General features: G+C 41.0%; 2 protein-coding genes across 4 annotated transcripts; both read left to right on the top strand.

The window, feature by feature from the left end:
• Positions 1–7,894: 7,894 nt before the first annotated feature.
• LOC311140368 (protein rapunzel-like) lies at positions 7,895–13,642 on the top strand. 3 transcript variants are annotated; one of them, XM_084175398.1, is made up of 3 exons: positions 7,927–7,995; positions 8,518–8,550; positions 11,538–13,642. In XM_084175398.1, the coding sequence occupies exon 3, from the start codon at positions 11,607–11,609 to the stop codon at positions 12,789–12,791; it is 1,185 nt and encodes a 394-aa protein (XP_084031524.1). In that variant the 5' UTR covers positions 7,927–7,995; positions 8,518–8,550; positions 11,538–11,606; the 3' UTR covers positions 12,792–13,642. The 3 variants fall into 3 exon arrangements, with proteins under 3 accessions (XP_084031522.1, XP_084031524.1, XP_084031523.1); XM_084175397.1 differs by having other exon boundaries at positions 7,928–7,995; positions 8,513–8,550; XM_084175396.1 differs by lacking the exon at positions 8,518–8,550 and having other exon boundaries at positions 7,895–7,995.
• A 563-nt stretch (positions 13,643–14,205) lies between these two features.
• Positions 14,206–26,238, top strand: LOC311140370 (protein rapunzel-like). The gene is made up of 3 exons (XM_084175400.1): positions 14,206–14,305; positions 21,040–21,129; positions 21,649–26,238. Exon 3 carries the CDS (start codon positions 21,699–21,701, stop codon positions 22,872–22,874), a length of 1,176 nt encoding a protein of 391 aa, XP_084031526.1. The 5' UTR covers positions 14,206–14,305; positions 21,040–21,129; positions 21,649–21,698; the 3' UTR covers positions 22,875–26,238.
• Positions 26,239–26,755: the final 517 nt, after the last annotated feature.

The following is a 26,755-nucleotide window of genomic DNA, read 5'->3' as shown; positions in this document are numbered from 1 at the left end:
CGGAGTAGTTCCTCTTTTGTACTGAGAGGCATTCCCCCTGGGGAGTATAGGGAGTGGGTGCGAAAGCATGAGAAAGAGGAAATGAAGGAAGGGAAATCAGGAAACTACACACCAGCGATCTATGATCGTCAACGCACAGGAAGTAACAGTTTGGAATCTACATAGAATCCCCATCTAAACAATCCACGTCATAACAGGCTGTGTGGATTCCTAATTAGACAGTAGACTTTCAGGGAAATTGTCACATGTGCAGTAGAGAACCAGCTTCAACCTCAGTCTGGGTGGTTCCCTGTACCAAGACTATAAATAGTTCCCCAGGCTTGCTTTTATTTGTCTGTCCACAAAACCATTAGCGAATTAAAGTTGTAATCTGTATATTGATCTGTGCTCTGTAAAAAATGTGCTCCCTCTGTTCTTTCTCTGTTCTCTCTTTTTTTCTCACTCACCCCCCACACACTCACCTCTCTCACTCTCTTACATACAAATATACTGTATCTACAACCAGTCACATCAGAACTTCAGCATTCATAAAATACAATACATATTCTTCAAAATGTTTCAATTTTTTACCTTGTCCTTTGAGAATGATACCGTTGCAAGTTCCACGTGTTCAACTTGTATGGTGTAAATTTGTCTGTCTGTAAGACAAATTAACATTCTGGAACACAACACTGATACAAGTATATCTGTATCTAACTATTTAACAGACTTTGGTGGACACTCATGGTTACTTTATGTGGTCTCTCTATTAAGCGCTGTGGCACTCCTCTCTTCGTATGAATGGTATTAGTTGTTTGGCTGGTATAGTTGTAAAGAGGTATAATAGCTTTATCTTGGCCAGGTCGCAGTTGTAAATGAGAACTTGTTCTCAACTGGCTTACCTGGTTAAATAAAGGTGAAATAAAAAAAATAAAAAATAAAAATAGTGTGGGCCTGTGTGTGGTAGACTGGGGTCCACAGCAGGGGGCCATAGCCAATGACACTGGAACAATGAGGCATGTGAAGGAATCACGTGACTGTCTAGCTGACCACCTACCCCACTCAAATATTGATGAGGCCAGATTCTAAAGAGAGCTACACTGCCTCACTGGGTTGTGTGCAACTCAATCAAGCAAATATACCTCAGAATATGATTTGAGACACAATAGACAGTATAATCTGGTTACAATGAAACAGATTATTGGAATGCAGCTGTTGTCCACATTTTCTAACATTGCTCCTACCTGCGTGTATCAGATACATTTTAATATATGAGCCACTCTGCTGAAACTTACAGTAAAAGTCAATCCTGAAATTAGAGGCCAAAAACATATGCTTAAACAAGATTCACTACAGTCAGAGTAATTTAATTTTAATTTTGCATGAAATCTGAAGGTGGTTCGCTTGGTTTGTAAGGGCAAGGATGACCTCTGAGGTGGATTTGTCTACAATCAATAAGCTGCTCTATCCCAGCCTCTGAACCTTTATCAGTTGCCTCTGATCTAGCCTGAGTTTGTGTCAATTTGTTGGAATGACTGATGGCCTGGGCCTGTCTCTGTGGTGGAGAGACAGACTAGCGTCTCTCACCACCAGAGCAACCGTGTGCAAACAGATCAGTGGCTTCCCACTGGGCAAAGACGTCAATTCAACGTCTATTCAACATTGGTTCAATGTAATTCTGCTGAAATGGTGTGTTAACAACGTTGATTCAACCAGTGTGTGCCCAGTGGGTTATGATTAACCTACCGTAATTAACAACACATGACAAAGAGGGCAAGGGAGAGTGAGAAATTGTATTTGTTAGTGAAGTCAATCATTATTAAATAGTTAATTGCCATAGCAGCATTGTTTACCATGTGTCCACAACATATTGAAACTGAAAAATTTAAAAAGTAGAAGCAATGTATTCTGTAACACACATAACTTTCATTTATTGTAGCCTATGATTATTTTAATAATGTTGCGTCACTGTGAGTACAGTTTGTTCAACACCATTGCTCAGGCGTAGTGCAGTGAAGTATCGGCACAAAAGAGTGGTCCACGTTTTTTTGTCACTTTCATTTAACTTCCTGTGGGACCTCCCTCATTCACCAGGGGAAGCCTGGTGCTGAATCTTCTGAATCCAAGTCGTCTGTCATCATGTTACATGTTCTGTGACCTGGAAACATCTGCAGGACAGAGGACAGTGAGAAGCTATCCTTGCAGCTGAACACAGAGCAGTACACTTCAACTTCAACCTATACTTTTTTGTTACATTGAGATATCACAGTTTATGCTCATATTAGCACTCACATACAATGCCTTCACAAAGTATTCATACCCCTTGACTTATTCCACAATGTGTTGTGTTACAGCCTGAATTCAAAATCGATTAAATATTTTAAGAAATCTCACCCATCTACACAAAATACCCTATAATGACAAAGTGATACGTATTGAAATGAAATAAATAAATATTACATTTACATAAGTATTTACACCCCTGACTCAATACTTTGTAGAAGCAGCTTTGGCAACGATTGCTGCTGTGAGTCTTTCTGGTTAAGTCTCTAAGAGCTATCCACACCAGGATTGTACAACATTTGCCCATTATTCTTTAAAAGATTCTTAAAGCGCTGTCAAATTGGTTGCTGATCATTGCTAGACAACCAGATTCAGGTCTTGCCATAGATTTTCAAGTAGATTTAAGTCAAAACTATAACTTGGATACTCGGGAACATTCACACTCTTCTTGGTAAGCAATTCCAGTGTAGAATTGGCCTTGTGTTTTAAGTTATTATCCTGCTGAAAGGTGAATTCATCTCCCAGTGTCTGATGGAAAGCGGACTGAACCAGGTTTTCCTCTAGGATTTTGCCTGTGCTTAGCATCATTCCGTTTCATTTTTTATCCTCCCCAGTCCTTAACGATTACAAGCATACCCATAACATGATGCAGCCACCAGTATGATTGAAAATATGGAGAGTGGTACTCAGTGATGTGTTGTATTGGATTTGTATTCAGGACAAAAAGTTAATTGCTTTGGCACATTTTTGCTGTATTACTTTAGTGCCTTGTTGCCAAAAGGAATATATTTTATTCTGTACAGGCTTTCTTCTTTTCACTCTGTCAGTTAGGTTAGTATTGTGGAGTAACTTCAATGTTGTTGACCCATCCTCAGTTTTCTCCTAACACAGCCATTAAACTCTGTAACTGTTTTAAAGTCACCATTAGCGTCATGGTGAAATCCCTGAGCGGTTTCCTTACTCTCCGGCAACTGAGTTAGGAAGGACGCCTGTATCTTTGTAGTGACTGGGTGTATTGATACACTATCCAGAGTGTAATTAATAACTTCACCATACTCAAACGGATATTCAATGCTGCTTTTTTTACCATCTACCAATAGGTGCCCTTCTTTGCAAGGCATTGGAAACCCTCCCTGGTCTTTATGGTTGAATCTGTGTTTGAAATTCACTGCTTGACTGAGGGACCTTACAGATAATTGTATCTGTGGGGTACAGAGATGAGGTAGTTTTCAAAAATCATGTTAAACACAATAGCACACAGAGTGAGTCCATGCAAAATATTAAGTGACTTGTTAAGCACATTTTTACTCCTGAACTTATCCAGGCTTGCCATAACAGAGGGGTTGAATATTTATTGGCTCAAGACATTTCAGCTTTTCATTGTTTATTAATTTGAAAAAAATTCTAAAAACATAATTTCACTTTGACATTATGGGGTATTGTGTGTAGGCCAGTGACAAAAAAATCTAAATGTAATCAATTTTAAATTCAGGCTGTAACACAACAAAATGTGGACAACGTCAAGAGGTGTGAATACTTTCTGAAGGCACTGTATGTTGATGACACAGGCATATGTTGATGCACCTACAGTATCTGGCTGTGACCCAACCTTGGAGCCTCCGGCTGTATCTCACGTCTCATAGCACCCACTATGCCTGAAAAGCACTTTCATTTCTGTTGCTCAACCCTTTTTCTAGTGGACTGTCATTCCAACCCACATTTGTTTTCCCATGGGAGTTGCTCAAATCCGGGATGACGGGTGCTAAATCCTCTCTTAAAAGTAACAACTTTTTGTTTGCATAACAATCCCTCATTCCAAGTAACTCTACAATACACTGCAGTCATGTGGAATAAAGGATGGTTTCTTTTTATGTAAACAGCAAACAGTTATAAGTTACCTATAACTTTATTTTCATGTGTTTGTCAAAGGCCAGTTTTTTGTTACTATAGGCTGCTTAGTCATAGTAAATTACTGTATAATCTTTCTAAATTGTCTGCAAATGAAATAACAGGGAAGTCAGTGGCAACAATAATCCACAAACCAGACTATTGTGTCAATCAGGGTGTAGTGTGAAATCCACACACCTCTCATCATGGCATGAAAGGCTCTTCCAGTTTGCCCTCACCCAACCATATTCAGGACAAACATATTATAGACCAAGGACATCTTGTATTATGCAAAAAGGTGTCTATTTATTCCCCAAACACAGCCCTGCATAAATTTGACCCCCCCTCTGGCAAAGTGTTGCATTATGTCTTGGATGAGACACTGGGGGGCTTTCCAGTGAACTAAAGTGACATCTTGTGGCAAAGAGGAAACACTATAGCTAGAGGCCAAGGTCAGAAAGATCAAGTGTGGTCAATAGCCTTGAGGTAATCTTCTATTTCAACAGCCATTCAACATGATAAGACACAACCGTTTCTGATAACCTTTCATTTGAAAAAATATACTGTACATGCTAATCAAGTCCATACACCTCTTAATATTAGGAAGGTGTTCTTAATGTTTGGTATACTCAGTGTATGTAGCCTATTGTCTATTTTTTGTTGAACCCTGGGTTGAATTGAAACAATAGCTGTTGATGACTTCGCAAATGCTATATATGCCTAAATATTGATGATATATGTCTTAGAAAGTATGGTTACATTTAATTTGCTCTGTTAAACCTACCCTTCGGAATGACTTTGATAGCAACTGGGAATGTATTTAGTTATTAAGAGATCTCTCAATAATCATTCTCACGATAGCACATTGGTAGTAGTCAGCGACAAATATAAGCAGGGCTTAGTTATAGTCTTGGATGGGAGACCAAATGAATAGCTGTACGTAGATCAATTCTCCAGTAGGAGGTGCTGCCCAGCCTATTGTTTTTTTTTCTGATAATGGATATACAGTAACGTTGAAGATCTGACATTGTTTCAAAGGTACAAATTCAACATATTTGTCTATGTTGGAAATTGGTTACCATGATGACATAATGGTCCTCTGTAGCTCAGCTGGTAGAGCACGGCGCTTGTAACGCCAGGGTGGTGGGTTCGATCCCCGGGACCACCCATACACAAAAATGTATGCACGCATGACTGTAAGTCGCTTTGGATAAAAGCGTCTGCTAAATGGCTTATTATTATAATCATGTGGTTGAAATTTCCATGTCACAATACCTTGACAAATTACGTTGAGTCAACCAGTTTGTGCACACTGGGGTGTAGGATCTTAATTTGAACAGTTCCGTCTCAGGAATAAAATAATCCTGCAGCATTTCAAGAGGTACACCATCTGAATGCACCTATTTGTAAGTCGCTCTGGATAAGAGCGTCTGCTAAATGACGTAAATATCACAGTTTATGCTCATATTAGCACTCACATATGTTGATGAAACACGCATATGATGTTGATGCACCTACAGTATCTGGCTGTGACCCAACCTTGGAGCCTCCAGCTGTATCTCACGTCTCATAGCACCCACTATGCCTGAGAAGCAATTTTGTTTCTGTTGCTCAACCCTTTTTCTAGTAAACTGTCATTCCAACCCACATTTGTTTTCCCATGGGAGTTGCTTAAATCCGGAAATGACGGGTGCTTGATCCTCTCTTAACAGTAACAAATTATAGACCAAAGACATTATGTCTATCCCCATTATGCAACATATGTCTACTTATTCCCCAAACACAGCCCTGCATCAATTTACCCCCCCCCCCCTGGCAAAGTGTTGCATTATGTCTTGGATGAGACACTGGGGGGCTTTCCAGTGAACTAAAGTGACATCTTGTGGCAAGGAGGAAACACTATAGCTAGAGGCCAAGGTCAGAAATTGTGGTCAATAGCATTGAGGTAATCTTCTATTTCAACAGCCATTCAACATGATAAGACACAACCGTTTTTGATAACCTTTCATTTGAGGAAATATACTGTACATCCTAATAAAGTCTGGAATTATTAGGGATAGCAGCTAAAGCATTTGGACATGTGCCTCTGTGCCTCACCGTCAATCATGAGATTCTGTTCAGCTTTTAGTTATATCGACTAAACCGGCGTACAAGGATCATCAAAGATAAGACAAAGTTTGAAGTGTGCCATAATGTCTGCAGATTCACTATGCACATAAAGTAATGAGAGAAACAATGCTTATTCCACCCGTTTATTAGCATTAAAGTTGTTGAACAGGAATGTTAAGTTGATATGGCTATTAGCTGAGTAAAACCAGACAAAACATCAGCTAAAAATACACTGATCTGTCTGGCACACCTTGTTCACCTGGATGTCATTATCTTAATGACTTTACCATTGTTCTACCTTGTGTGCTTAAATCCCCTAGAAAGGCCATGTTTTTTAAAATGAGGCCTTATTTTCCATTCATAACATTTTAAGTGAGATGGAATCTTTCTGAAGTTTCCAATCTGTAGTTTTCAGTTCTATTTTCTTCAAAAATGAACCACAAAATCTGCTGGTAAATGGGTAATGGATGAATGATTAAGGATTTTCACACACTGGATAGTGAACTGTAATTTTTTGACAGGATAGGGGACATCTCAAATTACGTAATATTTGGGAAGTAGGATTCAGGAAGTACGCTTTGCTTCATCACACTGACGCCTTCTGGTCAGGGTTTTTCCCAGCATCAGTCAATACCACCCATCACACCACATACCGTTGAGTCCCTGCGAAACATATCCTCCCCTTTCCGATGGTAATGAGTTAGCATAGTGTGACATCTGACAGCGGGACGATACAGGGAGACCCAAAAAACACTGGGGGGTACCAGGCGGGCTCGTCAACTCCTCCTCAATATGACTGACCGTCCTGACTTCACTACGGATACCACCTTCCTCCTCTTCCTCTATCTCCTCTTCCTCTATCTCCTCCTCTTTCTTCTCTTCAGTGTTAACTGGACTGATTGGTCATATCAGGCAGTGTGTGTCACGGTCAGAGCTGAAGCACAAAGACAGTGGGTAAGCTGTCTCCCATGGTGTGGATAAAGATACACAGAGGTCCTTTCACTGCTCTGCTCAGCACTGTGACGGAGTGACTCTGAGAGCACTGCAGCTCCAGGGTGTATTTCAACTCCATTACTACGCCTCAATCCAAATGTCCAATAGCTTGCCTTCAATGATAATACATTTACAAGGTTAAAAGAGTTCAAAACGTCACACATTTTAGCTCTGATGTCCCTTACGTGTGCTATTTTGATAATACACAAAAACTGCCTCTGTTTAGGGAACTGCAATTGCTTATCTGTAAAAAAAATCTTGCTTATTTTACAGAACTCAGTGGCCTCATTTAAAAAGAGGCAAGAAGCATAGAGGCCATAGCAAGAGGCCATAGCAACCTCAGTGGAGACACAACAAGCAGGTTTTTGTTTGTGGCAAAGGGCTACTTGGCTTTCCCTATTTCTGCTCTCTTGCACACTTGCACGATTGGACACACACACACACACACAATCCTTCAGACCCTGTGTGAATGGTAGTGTAGTGTCCTTGCATAGGCAGTGTTTACAGGATGTTATCTGTCTCAGTGCCTGCCCCTCATCCCTCGGAGTGGGTTCCCGTTGGAATGCAGAGAGGGGATGGAGGAGTTCCAAAGGGGGAGTGACGAGAGAGAGACAAGGAGAGAGAGAGGAGAGAGAGAGAGACTACATATACATCCCAACACTAGGAGGCTGGTGTTCAGAGGCACAGCTGGACTGTTGGATAACTGGACTGCACCCCCCTGTATATTTTATTGGACTATTAGAGGTGAGTTTCTTCCTCTTTTCTTTATCTCTCTTCTTTATCTCTCTGGGCAGTTTTGTTTACCCAGATGTTCTATTCTTTGACAAACTGATCTGGTTTGAGAAGTATAGGGTACCTCTGAGACCTACTGTATATGAAAAAATGAGGAACTGGTTTTGAAATATCCACTTTATTTGTGCACTGACAAGACAAACAGGTGAAATTCAAGTGCAATTTGAGATGTTGGGATAACATTGTTAACGGATGTGGTCTTGTTGGTGTCTCATGACTCAAGGATGTGGTCTCCATAAGAGCTCTATAGGCTGGTTTCTTGCCAAAGTGGAATGGAAAATAATGGGTAGCAATAAGATTTTATTCAGCACTCCTATGTTCAAAGGATTTGAGAGAAGTTGAGTGATATTGAAAAGCAGTCAAAATATATCCTGTTGGTTACAAATATAGTTTGGGGCTCGCCTTTTTCTTCCTCTTAATTGTACCCTTGGATTACCATTCTCACAGTCAACTATTTTTGTTTTACAAGTGAAGACTTGACATATCCTAAACCAGGACAATTTCTCAGTAAGTATTTTCCTTCACTATTCTTTTTTATTAGAATGCCTTCAGTTCAATGTTGTGATGAGTCACAAGTGAATTCTACAAAATACTTCAAAATTCCAATTATTTAATGTACTCTTAACACAATTGTTTTGACATTGTGTAACTTAAAAATGGGATAGCAATAACTGATGATGTTAGCTTATTTAATAGGACTAACCTAATTAGTACAGTGGTAGTCCTTGGGAAAGCATGTACAATGACACCATTCATCTTGCCATGCAGCCATTACTGGTAAGCCCATGGTCTATAGGTGTAGATATTAATCTCTAATTTGTGTTTTTCATTCAAATTAAAATGACTGATGCTACATTGTACATGGAGTTGCTGTGAATTCAATGACCCAATTGCATTTCAATTAACTGACATTTTAATGTGTGGGAGAAGAGTGTGTTTTTAATTACAGAACAAGTGCAATGGTGTTTTTTTTTCCTTAGATCTGGGTGTGCCTTTTTTCTGTAGTGGATATTGTCTCAGGGGAATGAGAAATGTGTGAGCTCATCTCTCTTGTGTATTTTACATTGAAAATCATATGTTCACAAAGTAAATCCCCTTTTTCCCAGGTTGTGGACATCTGTCTTTGCTTTGGGTCTTGGCTATTGTTAGGCTTGTCAATTCAACTCCAAAAAGCCAGCACTGCAGTGTTGCGCAACTCTACCCGTCATAAAGCGAGAGTACACACACTGCTTTTGATGTTTGCTCTGAATCAACATAAACATTCAGTATATTTATTCTAATGCATGGTTTGAAGTGAGTCAGTGCCACTGAAGCTGTGATCGAGTCCTGTCATAAACCTGTCATAAACATGAGACTCTGGGTGTGGCATGAAACTAGACTCTTGCATGTCCCAACAAGTTCTCCATTTGTTTCATTGCTGAGAGTAGTTTGTTCTATTTGACTCCAAATGTCTGATGTAATCTGTGTTAGATACTGTTCGTGTTTCTGTGTTAGATACGATCAGTGGTGGAAAAAGTACCCAATTGTCATACTTGAGTAAAAGTAAAGATACCTTAATAGAAAATGACTCAAGTAAAAGTGAAAGTCACCCAGTAAAATACTACTTGAGTAAAAGTCAAAAAATGTTTGGTTTTAAATATACTTAAGTATCAATGATTTCAAATTCCTTATATTAAGCAAGCCAAATGGCACCATTTTCTTGTTTTTTTTAAATGTACAGATAGCCAGGTGCACACTACAACACTCAGACATCATTTACAAATGAAGCATGTGTGTTTAGTGAGTCCACCAGATCAGAGGCAGTAGGGATGACCAGGGATGTTCTCTTGATAAGGGCGTGAATTTGACAATTTTCCTGTCCTGTTAAGCATTCCAAATTTAACTAATACTTTTGGGTGTCGGGGGAAAATGTCTGGAGTAAAAAGTTCTTTATTTTCTTCAGGAATCTAGTAAAGTAAAAGTAGTCAAAAATATAAATAGTAAAGTAAAGTACAGATAAGTTTGCCGATGACGGGGCCTGATCACCGACAACGACCAGACAGCCTATAGGGAGGTCAGAGACCTGGCCGTGTTGGCAGGACAACACCTCTCCCTCAACGTGATCAAGACAAAGGAGATGATTGTGGACTACAGGAAAAAGAAGAGGACCGAGCACGTCCCCATTCTTATCGACGGGGCTGTAGTGGAGCAGGTTGAGAGCTTCAAGTTCCTTGGTGTCCACATCACTAACAAACTAACATGATCCAAGCACACCAAAACAGTCATGAAGAGGGCACGACAAAACCTATTCCCCCTAACGAGTCTGAAAAGATTTGGCATGGGTCCTCAGATCCTCAAAAAGTTCTACAGCTGCACCATCGAGAGCATCCTGAATGGTTGCATCGCTGCCTGGTATGGCAACTGCTCGGCCTCCGACCGCAAGGCACTACAGAGGGTAATGCATACGGCCCCAGTACATCACTGGGGCCAAGCTTCCTGCCATCCAGGACCTCTATGCCAGGGGGTGTCAGAGGAAGGCCCTAAAAATTGTCAAAGACTCCAGCCACCCTAGTCATAGACTGTTCTCTCTGTTACCGCACGGCAAGCAGTACCGGAGCGCCAAGTCTAGGTCCATGAGGCTTCTAAACAGCTTCTACCCCCAAGCCATAAGACTCCTGAACATCTAATCAAATGGCTACGCAGACTATCTGCATTGCCCCCCCCCCCCCCCCTCCCCTATGCATAGTCACTTTAATAACTCTACCTACATGTACATATTACCTCAATTACCTCGACTAACCGGTGCCCCCCGGTGTATATAGCCTCGCTACTGTTATTTTATATTGTATTTCTTTGTGTGATTTCTTTTGGTATTCTTTCTTAAAACTGCATTGTTGGTTAAAGGCTTGTAAGTAAGCATTTCACTGTAAGGTCTACACCTGTTGTATTTGGCGCATGTGACAAATACAATTTGATTTGATTTGATACCCCCCAAAAACGACTTAAGTAGTACTTTCAAGTATTTTTACTTAAGTACTTTACACCACTGGATACGATGATGATGACGTAGCCTCCCGAGTGGCACAGTGGTCTAAGGCACTGCATCGCAGTGCTAGCTGTGCCACTAGAGATCCTGGTTTGAATCCAGGCTCTGTTGTGACCGGGAGACCCATGGGGCAGCGCACAATTGGCCCAGGGTAGGGGAGGGAATGGCTGGCAGGAATGTAGCTCAGTTGGTAGAGCATGGCGTTTGCAACGCCAGGGTTGTGAGTTCGATTCCCATGGGGGCCAAAATATATATATATATATAATGTATGCACTCACTAACTGTAAGTCGCTCTGGATAAGAGCGTCTGGTAAATGTAATGATCAAGTCATCTCCAACAGAAACTTCTTCAAACAAATAGCTAGCTAATCCTTAGAAATAAAAAAAATACACAAAGTCTGACGTTGCTGTCTTAACATTATTTCACCTTTACAAGAGTTTTATATATTTTTTCCTCTTTCTCTTTCAGACATCAACATAGTCGAAGATTCTTTGAAGACCAAGTTGGACATTGTTAGTTTGTGATAGAGCCCTCAAAATGACCAGTGTGGCAGAATGGCTCGTGCAGAACAGGGGCAAGATCGAGAAGGGGGTGGAGATCATGGGACAGGCCTCCGCAGTCCTGGCAGCCACTGTGGGCCAGCTCCATCCCGTCCTGGAGGCCGTGTTCGTAGCCTCCGCTGAGATCCTCAGCAACCCGGAAGGGCAGGACGCCCGCTACCTGACTGAGCAGTTCAGCATGGTCAACCAGAAACTGGAAGGCATCCAGGCTGAGATCGACCAAATCGCCCTGGAGCTGCAGAAGACCTCCTTGAATAAGCAGAACTTTGACCGTGAGGCACAAATGCTCAGCCAGTACGAAAAGTTCCAGGACTTTGTCAACGCCAAGCCCAAGTTCAAAGAGAAGAAGATGGAGAAGTTCCTCAGCCATTATGAGAACACGGACACAGACTTGAACCTGGACGCCCTCTATAATGCTGTTACTGGGGACAATACCTCAGGTGACCCCATGCTGGAGACAGTGGTTTCCACAGAACAAAGGAGTAGAAGGGCGGTAGAAGATTTCTGTGCCAGGCTTAAGAAGCTCTTTGTGGTGGGCATCATTGCTGTCATGGGTTACGCCAGCCTCAAGGAAGGGGTTGTGGGGGATGAGATGGTGAAGAAGTGGCAGGAGCGTATGGAAGATGTTGAGAACCGCATGAAAGCAGCGGTGGACGATTGCACTGAAAACTTTGCTGATCAAGCCAAACTGGACATGGAACACCAGCTTCAGGAGAAACCTGGAAGTGTTGACCTTGACTTCACCAAATCCCTATTAGACACCCTTATTAAGAAATATGACTGGGTGAGCTGGTCTATCAGGGTCTTCAATGACAAGGAGCGCATTTTCTTTTTCAACTGGCTAGCTGGAAAGAAGTACCATGGAAGTAGAGGAGGAGCTAATTACTTTGATGTGTTGACCAAGAACAACATCAAAGTGGTGATCTCTTTCAGTGTTCAGCCTAAGCCTATCAACAAGGGTCAGATCCAGCAAGAGATTGAGGGGCAGAAACTGAAAGGGAACATGATAGATGTGGCTCAGGCCCTCAGCAGAAGTCTCCCCAACTGCTTGGTGCATGCTGTCAGCCACTATAAGGAAGTGGTGGAGACCAACAACTTCCAAGAGGAGTGTTACTACTACGGAAAACACAAAAAAGCGTACCTATGCGTTCATCCTGAGTAGCCTTTTGTTACACACTGCAATGGAAAATAGAGTAGTTATAATGGGGAAAACTACAAATATAATTCATTAATGTTTATATCTGAGTTTAGATGTGTTTTTATTGATATCTCAAACCTAGCTGATGCTTTAGCTATTGATTGTGGGAAATGTAATCTCTTGTTACCGACTGCAAAATGTTTATTTGTTTATCGGCCTTGTAGATTTTTGTGTAGTTTGTGATAATTAAAACCAGGGGTGTCAAACACACGGCCCACGAGGGCCAGATTTTTGTGGGGGAAAAACGATGTATAGTGGATTGTCTTTTGCAAAATTTCACGGCAAAGAAATATATCCAATTTACAGTACGGCCCCTCAACCTCGTTGAAGACCGAATGCGGCCCCCTGGGCAAAATTAGTTTGACACCCCTGGTTTAAACTATTATAATTTTTATATGTGTATAAATGGACATATATGAGACATTTTCTGTCAGGCTGTGGGTATCTACTCAACAACAGTGACAATGTATGATAACTTAGTACTTCCTCCTACCAAATAGAAAAGTAAGATACCTTATTTTACCTGCATTCCAGTATTCCATACTGTAAATTAGCACATCAGCCAGCGTAATAATATGTGTTATGTAAGCTTACTGCAAAAAACTATTTATCCTCATCAATGTACTGAGGACTTACTCAAGCTCCTTTTGAAAATGCAGTTGATAGATGCACCACACTGTCCAAATCTATAGTCTGTTACAAGAGCCTTACAACATTACATCTCTGTCTATATTTACAATTTTATAAACTTCATACAGCTATAATTTCTCATGTTTATGGTCTTCTTTATTCATAATAAACCACAATATAAAGGACATTGTTATCACTGGTCATCATTATGCAATAGTAAATTAGGACTTGTATATTATAGTTCTATCTGCAGCTGAGGAAATGTGTATAATTGTCATGATAACATAATTTTAGAGGGTACTGTATGTTAAAACGTTTAAGCAGTGGGACATGTAGTTATGGGCCTCTGTAGCTCAGCTGGTAGAGCACGGCGCTTGTAACGCCAAGGTAGTGGGTTCGATCCCCGGGACCACCCATACACAAAAAAAAAAATGTATGCACGCATGACTGTAAGTCGCTTTGGATAAAAGCGTCTGCTAAATGGCATAATATTATTATTATAAACATTGATACTGATCATGTGTGACAGTTAATTTACATGACTCCCTAAACAATCACCAGCTCACGCAATCTAAATACAATTATTCATCAGCAAATGTTATAATAGTCTTGGTAAAATACTTTTGTCAGCTATTTGTCAAAGGAGTGTAATTTAGTCGTTTCCATGTTGACCGGGAAAATATGCTATCATTTGTTCAAGAACTTGTCTAACCACCACCCAAGTTTAGCTCTCTTTCGATGGGTGTGTCACTTTAACTGTAATATGAGAACCATGTGACCAATAGGAAGAGAAAAACAGATCGGAAGAATAATTTGCTTTTCTTCCTCAAACTAAAGCGAATGAAAAGGTGAGTTTTTAGACAAACATAATTGCATATGACCATTTACATGTTTCTTCAATGGGCTTATACAGTTCTTGGGATTTTTTCCAGTTCTTGGGATATTATCGCAGCTGTTTTCATTAGTTGCGCAGTTCTTTAACGAGTCGTCTGGTAAACTTGGTCATTACTTTTTGAGATCCCACGACATCATTGAATACATTACTTTATAATGTCGTGCGCATTTAAATAGTTGCCAATGTTTTACTGTAAGTTGCGCAGAACACACAATGTAACTAAGTGCACAATGTAAACTTCTGTCAATACAGTAGATGGGCGTTGGTAGACTACAATAGGTGACATAATGTGCAGGCCTTTTCCAGGAAGTGTTTCTCGTGGCCATAATTATATATTGTCATGATCCAAGTATCACTGCAGTGGCAAAAGTGCTGAATTTAATAAATTGACATATTGTTACAAGGTCTTATCATATTAATCCACGAGGTATGCTGACTATAGGGCGTTAAACAAGATACTGAAATAAAGCAATTAGAACCCTTGTTGGACGAGCTAATCGATACATTTCCCATTAAGAGGCCACATGAACCGCTTTTAACAACAACAACTGTAATATGATTGCACTTCTCGGCTTGCAAAGAGCTATGTCCATTTGTTAAATGCAGTCAGTTATGGCCGGTCAGTGTTTATGTGGGCAAGCTTCACAGGATGATTTGGCCACCACTCTCAACTAGTCCTCAATCGACATAGATACTGTAGCTTACTGATTGTTTGGGCCACTCAAATGTTGCCATTTATTCTTGCAGCTTGACATGCTTTTTATTGAATTTAGGACTCAAATCATGAAAAGAAGACACTATCAAATGTCTATCTTGATGGCCCGATATTGATATACAAATGGATCAGTTATGATGTTGACATTATTACTTCAGTAGGCCTAACTGCACTTCAGTGGACATCAGTTAATGTACATTTTAAGGTTGGCTGGTCTGCTTGTTATTTGGTGAATTGTTGGGCCTGAGATATGCGTCCTTTGTGGAACTACAGATATAGCACTTTTGAGTCTGTACCCACTGGGCACAGACGTAAATTCAACGTCTATTCCACGTTGGTTCAACATAATTTCATTGAAATGACGTGGAAACAACTTTGATTCAACCTGTGTGTGGCTAGTGTCTAAGCCTAATTCTTGCACATCTGAAAATGTACAATCACCATCACTTTACCCTGGATAATTTGTCTGCTTTAGTGCTGTAGAGGTACTTCACATACACTCAGACCATGAGACAACCCCAAGGAGTTAGGGTTTTAGTGGAGAGCTGAAATGTCTAATTTTTTTGCATGGCAGTGGATATGGCTAAATCAAATGAGATGGATGTTCTTCTATCCTAATGCATGCCATTTCACTTCCATCATTGAATTGGCTTCTAATGCAGATGTTGTATCAATGAGAGCTGTGTATTTTTTCAAAGCTATTTGCACCATTTTTTGTATGATAGCTGCTGATATAATAGTATCAGTTAATCTGCTTATATTTAGTATGCTGTATTATAAATTCTAATCAATTACATTGACAGGGCTGGCAACTTTTGAAGAAAGCTTGGAATGAGATTTTCTATGCGAATTTCATTGCCCCCTGGCACAACCCCTATACCTGGTGTCTGGGGGTCCTCCCCCATGAAAATTGTACTGTTTTAAAGCTCATTTCCTGCAATTCTACGTATTTTGAAATGGCTTAGGCCTATGAGTGGAACATTGTAAAAAATGAAAACCACAGGTCAGGTGTATTCAGGATGCTTTGAACAATAAATGAACACTCAAAATTCAACGACTTTGTAACTTTTAGATTTTTGGGGTAGTTTGACACTTTATTTAGACCGTAATGAAATTAGATGGGGAGACAGACACATGGGAGAAACCGTGGGAAGGTTGGAAGCAGGGATTGATCCCTGTTCTCAGGTGGAAAGTTGTATGTGACACGTGCTGGGGAGTGTTACCACTACACAAAGGCTCAGCACAATAAATACTTATATTAATGGTTGATGGCAGTGGGTAGCCAAATCATAGATTGCAGTCTACTTGTCCATAGACTGCTTTCAAGTTAAGGACACAAACAATTTGTATTTTGTCATATGGGTGAACTATCTCTTTAAAATAGGGCTGGAAGAAAATCCTCCTTGCACTCCAGGAGGGTTGGCCACTCCTGATCTATGTTTCCCAAGTGCTGGGTGTTTGAAAATTTGTGTGACTTATTCAAAACTGTACATGAATGGCTGCAAAAATACATAGTCTCATATAATTCATTTTCAAAGGCACAAATAGACATATCAGATTTGAAATATGTGATTACACTGGCAAAATTGGAAGAAGTGGAATAATAAAATAAGGGTGGGGAATAACAGTGTTCTTGCTGACAAGCACACTAATTACCCTATATTTAACCCATTGTTAAGAATGGGAATTGTTCCATTGATCAGACTAAATAAAGTAAATAGATAAAATCTTGTGAAGACAAGATTACATAAATCTGCCCCTACACCCTCCCTAACCAAATAATTTGTATATTTATTGTCCCCCCTCTAGAATCAAACTTACACTTTTGAGTTCACAATCTGTTTGACAAAAAATATATATAGTTATAAATCAGGTCACCCTACCAAACCTCCCTGCTAAAACAAGGGGACTAATGCAAGTGTGGATTAAATCGACTTTAGTATGTGCTGTCAAAAGGCTGCATTCTGCAATAGAGCTCACTAGCTTGTAGTCCTAAAACCCAGAAGCTTGTAGTCCTAAAACCCTGAAATTAGTTACGTCTGGTTCATTCAGCCATCCCTATGGGAAGAAATGAATGGGGAAAGAATAGAGTTTTGGAATAAACGCCCAAAATAAGGTCTGAGGTTAACACAGGCTTATGAGATCTTATACGTTTTGTTCTATGAGATAATAGCAGTCAGTTAACATGACCTTTACCTGATGAACATTATCTCATAGAACAAAACGTAAAAGATCTCCTAAGCCTTTGTTTACCACAGACCTTATTTTCTGCATTTATCCAAAAATCGTACAAAAATGCCATTCATCTTTCCCATAGGCTTTGTCCAACTAACCATGGTGGAGTTAGTGCCTACAAAAAGACACCATTACTATTTCTCTCTATAGGAACGGGAATAACAGCAACCTCATTTTGTTGACAACATTGTACATAAAACAGCGCTACTGTGCTGCTCTTTTTACAGTTCAACCGCTCTAATCTTGAGGGGCGTTTCATTAAAACGAGCATCCAATCCCCTTGATCCCTTACATAACTAGACCAATCATATGCTTCAATGTGTTGCGGTTCACAGTGCTGTGGCAAGACAATGGGCGGATTTGATTATGCTGAGCTACGGCGCACCGTGCAAAGGCCCGTCACGTCATCGGGCGAAAGCGGGGAGGGAGGAGCGCCATTCTCAAATCGAACAGTAATCTGTGCCGCTCTGTCATTTTGTCGACAAGGCAGCATGGTGTGGGGGGGGGCTCCCGAGTGGCGCAGCGGTCAAAGGCACTGCATCGCAGTGCTTGAGGAGTCACTACAGACCCGGGTTCGATCCCAAGCTGTCACAGCCGGCCATGACCAGGAGACCCATGAGGCGGCGGACACATGTGGCCAGCGTTGTCCGGGTTAGGGGAGGGTTTGACTGGCCGGGAGCGACTCCTTGTGGCAGGCTGGGCGCCTGCAAGCTGACTTCGGTCGCCAGCTGGATGGTGTTTCCTCCGACACATTGGTGCGGCTGGCTTCCGGGTTAGGCGAGCAGTGTGTCAATGAGCAGTGCGGCTTGGCAGGGTCGTGTTTCGGAGGGGGCATGGCTCTCAACCTTCGCCTCTCCCAAGTCCGTAGGGGACTTGCAGCGATGGGACAAGACTGTAACTACGAATTGGGGTAAAAAGTACAAAAATAAAAAGGCAGCATGGTGCATCGTCCAGAAACATACATCTCTTTTCCATAAAATCACTGTTCGAAAATTCTAACTTTATTTCATTGGGAAGGCAGATAAAGCGTTTTTTTATCAAAAGCAATCACTTTTACATGGGAAAAAACACAGAATCCTACTAATTACTACACGTCCTTAATTATGTCACTTTTGTTTTGAGCGGACTTAACCGTGGGCTTTAAAACGGGGCACCTGGCTCACGCCCGGGAGGCAGCCGGTTCCAAATCAAATGCAATCAACTTTCAACCAACATGCCTGCTTGGGCGAGATTAATCAAACCCCCTCAATGATAGAGGTTCCGCTTGTGATGTTAAATTGCAGGCGCAGATCAAGGGGCCAGGGTTCAGGTCTAGAAGCATGTTTCTACTGCTCCTACAGTTTTGCTTCGGTACTGCTGTTTAGCTGACGCCCGGCCCAGAAAGACAATTTCCATACAACTGCCACATAGAGAAGTCAGATTTGAAAATTCCTAATAAGACACTTCAGTGTCCATTGAATTATTCAAATAATTGTTGCGGAGGCCGATTGTTGTTTGAATTTTTCATTTTTTGCAGAAGATATTTACACTTTATATTGTTAGAAATTGCGTAATTCAAATCTGGTAATGGAATAAGAATCAAGAGATCTTCAATCCAAGCTAAATTTATTATATGCAAAATGTATGTATGATAAGTATGAAGGTTCGTATATACGGATCCACGGAAATACCACGCAGGGCACTCAGAGAACTAATCCATTGTTATGAGTTCTCCTTAAAATACTCTGACAGAGATAGTTTCCGCTCCCTGCTGGCCAATCAGAGTAGAGACTGAGCGTGGTTTAGACTTACTCAGCCAATCCGTTGGCGCACCGGCTGGTCCCAGACTCTTGGCGCATCCCTGTTGCCAGGCATAAGTTTTTATCATAACAACCTGTAGATTCATCACTTTTTGCAGTACCCATGTCCTTGGACGGTTCACAGATCACAAAGAAGCAGTGTAGTCTCTGTGAGAAATACAAGTCTTATCTATAAGAAATACAAGTTTTATCTCATCCTAGCCCCTAACGTTCCTCACATGAATCACAGCCTGTTATGTGAAACAATTCATATCAGTACAGTATAAACCTTTTATGCTTTAATCATTAATGCATTCTTTGTAAGTTAGTCATCCCATCCAGTTATGAGAAAATAGAACCCCACAATATTCATCCAGTGTCTGCCATGGGTTTGTATGACGTCGTCACTGCTCCCTGTGCGCATTTGATGTTGGTCCGTATAAACCGGGTGCAACCCGGATGTAAACGGTCCGTGAATCGATTTATGCGAACTTGAGTAGATTACCTTAAACAACGGTCAGACATCTTGGACGCATTCTCCAGTTCTTATTATACCTCAGTGGCGCAGATGCTCCGATTTCAAAACGATTTGGAGCACAGTTGAAATGTTAACGCACTAACTAATTACTAGAAATATAAAATCAGTACTTTTCAATGCGTTAGATATGAGGTGGGGCGTGAGAAGAGGGTCAAATACGTGTGTCTCACGGCCAATGCGTGAGAGTTGGCAGCTCTGAATCATTGATGATGATTGAATCCAAAGTTAAAATATTTTATGATGGCTGTATTCAGATTGTTCTAGAGTTCTTGGGTTTTCCTAGACAATTCTCTCTCAGTAGTCGCTGTTCTCATATGGCCATAAAGACTGTGCCTCCCTTGACAGCTGTAGATGTAGGTGATAGATCAGGTTGAGAAATGAGGGTGACATCTTCCCTGATCTTTTGCAGTGTAAACCCCCTTGGGACAGAGCTCAGCAGCAGAGAAGGGCAGACTGAGACGCTGACAGAATAGTTTCCATTGTCTTGTTGCTATGGTTACTGGCGTTTCTGTGGAAAATGCACTCCTGCTCAGCAAGCTTAATCTCCTACAGACAGTTTATCACTCCCACACCCTCCATGGCATTGACTGGACTGGCTGAGTGAGCAGCCGTGGTGGGGATGGTGGTGGTAGTTGAAGGCCCACAGGAGAATGGATTAGGTTTTTATTAATTAGCTGTGAGCTCATAACATTGTACGTTGACCTGGAAGTAATTTCATGCCAGTTGTCAAATTGGTGCTTTTAAATTATTTCAATGAGCTTGATGATTAGTAAACACAATTTGCCATGATTTATTGCAGCAGAGGTGTATACGTTACACTTTATAATAAATAAATAAAATACGGTATAATAAATGTTCTGCAACTTCCTCTGTAACATATAATGATAGTATTAAATGTAAAATGGCCTACAGGCAGAAATGTGTCTTAATTCCTGTTTGTATTATGTTAATCCAATGGTAGATACTGTATGTGGTTTCCTCAAATGGACACTGTTACAATGCACTTAGCACCACCCCTTCAGTCATAGTCTACTCTAGTACATCATAGTGTTTGAAGTTATTAGTTGGCTTCCTGCTTGCTGTGCATACTTCATACTGTATTTCAGATCTTCATTGGTTGGTTGTTTTTTCCTAATTTGGCACTTTGTTGATGTGATATACAACACACTTGAATTGAGTGTATAATGCAGTCAATAAATTGTAAATACTTAAAACATTTCTATAACATAAAACCATTAAAACACTGCCTTGAAATACACATTTGAAACTCCATAGAGTATCTACCCCTACGTGTCTTCCCTGACTGGTGAATTGTCTTTGCATTGTTGCCTCATTGCTCACTGGGTGTGTCCAGCTGTAATCCCAGCAGGCTTTGCTTGGTTACTGAAATGTACACTCATCCCTCTCACTTTCTTTATCAGTTCTCACTGTGAGGCCAGCAGGGATTCACTCTTGTTGAGAGTCTGAGCAAGGAAGCAGGCCACAGTCCAATAATACCGGAACAGCTCTACGTAAGTTCAGAAACTATTATACTATAGGGAGGGAGGTAATCAACTATATGGGCCTAACTTTTAAGACTTTGGTATTGCTGTTGAACTTTTCCTCCATTTTAACTAAGGGATTGAACTTGGGGATGATTGGTTGTCTATACATTTTTTTTACGGATCTTCAATAATACTTTAGTTAAGTGTCAGTAGAAAGGTTTCCGTTTTTATCAAGTGTCAGTTTAGTCAAGAGTCATTCTATAGACCAGGGTTTCCCAAACTCGGTCCTGGGGCCCCCCCTGGGTGCACGCTTTGGTTTTTGCCTTAGCACTACACCGCTGATTCAAAATAACCAATTCATCATCAAGCTTTGATTTTTTGAATCAGCTGTGTAGTGCTGCCCCAGGACTAACTTTGGTAAACCCTGCTATTATTAAGTGTCCGTTTTGTCAAGAGTCATTCTATAGACCATAGACTTTATCATGTCTAATGTAAATAAAACAGTTCCGACATCCTCTTGACCATGTCCTTGTGCTCTTTTTTCAGATGTTATACTGGTATTTGTTGTGCACTGAATAATAACAATACCAGCAAAGATGGCCGGCCAGCTACAGAAGATCATAGCAGAGAAGAAGAACGTGGTAGAGACTGTAATGGAAGTGTTTGAACAGGGAGCTGAGGTGGTGGCCAGTATCGCAGGTGACCTCTTCCCTGTTTTCGCCATTGCTGCTCCCATCGTGAAATTGGCCCTGGACAATGTGGAGAGCAAGGAAGCTGCGTTCATGAAGGAGCAGTTCCAGAAAGTTCGCGAACGACTGGAGGTGGTTTCAGAGGAGATGCAGCGGATTAACGAGGAGATCAAGAAGAGCGGAGCAGACGCTGCCTACTTTTCTGTGGAGGAGAACATCTCCAACCAGTTCCGCAAGTACATGGACATCCTCAATGCCAAACCCAAGTTTCGTGAGGTCAAGAAGAAGCTTTTCATGGAGCATTTTGTCAAAACAGGTGGCGACAAAAACCTACATACCCTCTACAGTGCCGTGACGGGAGACAACTTCTCTGGAGAGTCAGTGTTGGAGATCACTCTTAACTATGAGGAGAAAAGTCGACGCGCAATGGAGGACTTCTGTGCCAGGTTGAAGAAACTCTTTTGCATTGGTCTCATCGCTCTGATGGGCTACACCGCTCTAAAGGACTGCGATGATGAAGATAAGCTTCTTCAAGACTGGGGCGAAAAGATGAAGGAGGTACAGGTGAAAATGAATGCTGTCATTGAGGACTGCATCACCAGCTTCCCCAAGCAGGCTGAACTGGATTCCCGGAGGTTGGTTAGGGACCACTCTGACCTGAGCAACCAGCAGCTGGCTGATGCCATTTTGGAGAAGCTGAAAATAAAGTATGACTGGGTGTGCTGGTCTGTCCGTATATTCAGCTCCCCTTCGGGCCTGTTCTCCAGCAAAAAAGACATCCAGTGCCCCACAGGGAAAAATCGCTTTCAGGTGCCAGCAACAGATGAGAAGCTGAATGTCGTGGTGTCCTACAGTGCCTCGCCCGAGCCTCTGAACAAGGCCCACATCCAGCAGCTGATCCAGGGTCAGAAGAAACTCACCGTAGTGGGTACAGCTGAGCTCCTGTTTGAGCAGTTGCCAGGTCCATGTGCAGTCCACACGGTCAAGACTTGCAAAGACCTGGCCTATGCCTGGAGCTTTGCCGAAGAGCTACACTACTGGGAGGAGCACAAGAACTTCTATGTTTGCGTTCACTACAATTGATGTTTTCTCACTTAAAAAGGAATTAATAATTAGCCATAGCTCCCAAGGTTATATTCAGTTCAATTTGGTCTCTGCACTAAGACAGACATTGCTAAGTACTTTCTCTCTTTCTCAGTTGAGTTCTGATCCCCAGATATACTAATGAGGAGGAACATAGGCTAATACTTATTATAAAGCATGATACTTACCAAAGACTGTTTTACCTGTTTTTTAACCTCCTGTGATATGACAACTCAACTGAGATTGTGTTTTGTCATTCCTGTCTCTGTTATTTTGGCACACACTGCTTCACTGAACCTGCTCTCATTCCATGTGATTTGATCAACCAACCCACTACACAGGCATGCTAAGACATATTATTGCTGTGAAGGTGGAGGAAGATGTGCTTGTTTACTCATGAATGCCTAGCATAGATATGCTCGTCACATCTTACCTATTGTGTTGCGCAACAGAAATGGTGGTATCACAGATCATCTCGACTCAGTCTATAAAAGTCCATAGTTCCACAACTCCCACAACCCTATGAAGTGCTTACATTTAGTATCATAATGTTTAACCCATTACACTTTCCGTGCATTCACTCTATTTTGCACATTTATTTTCTGAGGAATTGTACTACTTTACAAAACATGAACTGAAGTGTGTGCTTCACATTGGTGGGGTATGACAAAACATGTATTTTTACTGCTCTAATTACGTTGGTAACCAGTTTATAATAGATAAGCAGTGGTTGAAAGTACTTGAGTACAAAATACTTTAAAGTACTACTTAAGTAGTTTTTTTTGGTATCTGTACTTGACAACTTTTACTTTTACTTCACTACATTCCTAAAGAAAATAATGTACTTTTTACTCCATACATTTATCCTGACACCCAAAAGTACTCGTTACATTTTGAATGCTTAACAGGACCAGTAAATGGTCCAGTTCACACACTTATCAAGAGATCATCCCTGGTCATCCCTACTGTCTGATCTGGCGGACTCACTAAACACAAATGCTTCATTTGTAAAATGTACATACAATGATGTTGGAGTGTGCTCCAGGTTATCCATAAAAAAAATAGAAATATAAAGAAAATTGTGCCGTTTGGTTTGCTTAATATAAGCAATTTGAAATTATTTTAACTTTTGATACTTAAGTATATTTTTGCAATTACATTTACTTTTGATACTTAAGTATATTTAAAACCAAATACTTTTAGACTTTTACTCAAGTAGTATTTTACTGGGTGACTTTCACTTTTCAGTCATTTTCTATTAAGGTATCTTTACTTTTACTCAAGTATGAAAATTGGGTACTTTTTCCGCCACTGGCAATAAGGCACCTCGGGGGTTGATGGTACAGTGGGGAGAACAAGTATTTGATACACTGCTGATTTTGCAGGTTTTCCTACTTACAAAGCATGTAGAGGTCTGTCATTTTTATCATAGGTACACTTCAACTGTGAGAGACGGAATCTAAAACAAAAATCCAGAAAATCACATTGTATGATATTTAAGTAATTCATTTGCATTTTATTGCATGACATAAGTATTCGATACATCAGAAAAGCAGAACTTAATATTTGGTACAGAAACCTTTGTTTGCAATTACAGAGATCATATGTTTCCTGTAGGTCTTGACCAGGTTTGCACACACTGCAGCAGGGATTTTGGCCCACTCCTCCATACAGACCTTCTCCAGATCCTTCAGGTTTCGGGGCTGTCGCTGGGCAATATGGACTTTCAGCTCCCTCCAAAGATTTTCTATTGGGTTCAGGTCTGGAGACTGGCTAGGCCACTCCAGGACCTTGAGATGCTTCTTACGGAGCCACTCCTTAGTTGCCCTGGCTGTGTGTTTCGGGTCGTTGTCATGCTGGAAGACCCAGCCACAACCCATCTTCAATGCTCTTACTGAGGGAAGGAGGTTGTTGGCCAAGATCTCGCAATACATGGCCCCATCCATCCGCCCCTCAATACGGTGCAGTCGTCCTGTCCCCTTTTCAGAAAAGCATCCCCAAAGAATGATGTTTCCACCTCCATGCTTCACGGTTGGGATGGTGTTCTTAGGGTTGTACTCATCCTTCTTCTTCCTCCAAACACGGCGAGTGGAGTTTAGACCAAAAATTGTCTCATCAGACCACATGACCTTCTCCCATTCCTCCTCTGGATCATCCAGATGGTCATTGGCAAACTTCAGACGGGCCTGGACATGCGCTGGCTTGAGCAGGGGGACCTTGCGTGCGCTGCAGGATTTTAATCCATGACGGCGTAGTGTGTTACTAATGGTTTTCTTTGAGTCTGTGGTCCCAGCTTTCTTCAGGTCATGGACCAGGTCCTGCCGTGTAGTTCTGGGCTGATCCCTCACCATCCTCATGATCATTGATGCCCCACGAGGTGAGATCTTGCATGGAGCCCCAGACCGAGGGTGATTGACCGTCATCTTGAACTTCTTCCATTTTCTAATAATTGCGCCAACAGTTGTTGCCTTCTCACCAAGCTGCTTGCCTATTGTCCTGTAGCCCATCCCAGCCTTGTGCAGGTCTACAATTTTATCCCTGATGTCCTTACACAGCTCTCTGGTCTTGGCCATTGTGGAGAGGTTGGAGTCTGTTTGATTGAGTGTGTGGACAGGTGTCTTTTATACAGGTAACGAGTTCAAACAGGTGCAGTTAATACAGGTAATGAGTGGAGAACAGGAGGGCTTCTTAAAGAAAAACGAACAGGTCTGTGAGAGCCGGAATTCTTACTGGTTGGTAGGTGATCAAATACTTATGTCATGCAATAAAATGCAAATTAATTACTTAAAAATCATACAATGTGATTTTCTGGATTTTTGTTTTAGATTCCGTCTCTCACAGTTGAAGTGTACCTATGATAAAAATTACAGACCTCTACATGCTTTGTAAGTAGGAAAACCTGCAAAATCGGCAGTGTATCAAATACTTGTTCTCCCCACTGTATATGGCCAATATACCATGGCTAAGAGCTGTATCCAGGCACTCCGTGTTGTGTCGTGCATTGGAACAGCCCTTAGCCGTGGTATATTGGCCATGTACCACACCCCCTTGGGCCTTATTGCTTAATTTTAAACTATGTTTATATTACTTTGTCAACATATGAGTACATGAGCCTTAAACAACACAAATGATAATATAATTGATCTACAAGGCACTATCAACACTTCATACAGAGTAGCAAGTTTGTGTGGTTTTCTTTAGATAATGAGGGCAATAAAATGTTCAAGATGTTTTCTCTGATCTAAATGGAATTATTATTTTATTCAAGTATCTATCAATGTGCCTTACTTTTATCACACAAATTACTGTATCAAATAAAAACAAAGATGGATATTACTATGTTAAAATAAATTATCTTGATTTATTTGGTTTGCTGATTACCTTTGGTAAACACAGTATAGTATGTTTGAGGAAACTGGAGGATTGCCTAAATCTGCATCTAAGGTGAGAAGTTACAGATCGGAAAAATAAATTGTACTCAATGTGTTATATACAGTGGGGAAAAAAAGTATTTAGTCAGCCACCAATTGTGCACGTTCCCCCACTTAAAAAGATGAGAGAGGCCTGTAATTTTCATCATAGGTACACGTCAACTATGACAGACAAATTGAGAAAAAAAAATCCAGAAAATCACATTGTAGGATTTTTTATGAATTTATTTGCAAATTATGGTGGAAAATAAGTATTTGGTCACCTACAAACAAGCAAGATTTCTGGCTCTCACAGACCTGTAACTTCTTCTTTAAGAGGCTCCTCTGTCCTCCACTCGTTACCTGTATTAATGGCACCTGTTTGAACTTGTTATCAGTATAAAAGACACCTGTCCACAACCTCAAACAGTCACACTCCAAACTCCACGATGGCCAAGACCAAAGAGCTGT

The sequence above is a fragment of the Coregonus lavaretus genome, assembly GCF_964263955.1.
Source record: "Coregonus lavaretus genome assembly, chromosome: 13".
NCBI lineage: Eukaryota > Metazoa > Chordata > Actinopteri > Salmoniformes > Salmonidae > Coregonus > Coregonus lavaretus.
This window is presented reverse-complemented; position numbering and strand designations above follow the sequence as displayed.

Excerpts from the sequence above, each read along its gene's own strand:
- LOC311140368 (XM_084175396.1), top strand. The coding sequence starts at position 11,607 with ATGACCAGTGTGGCAGAATGGCTCGTGCAGAACAGGGGCAAGATCGAG.
- LOC311140370 (XM_084175400.1), top strand. The coding sequence starts at position 21,699 with ATGGCCGGCCAGCTACAGAAGATCATAGCAGAGAAGAAGAACGTGGTA.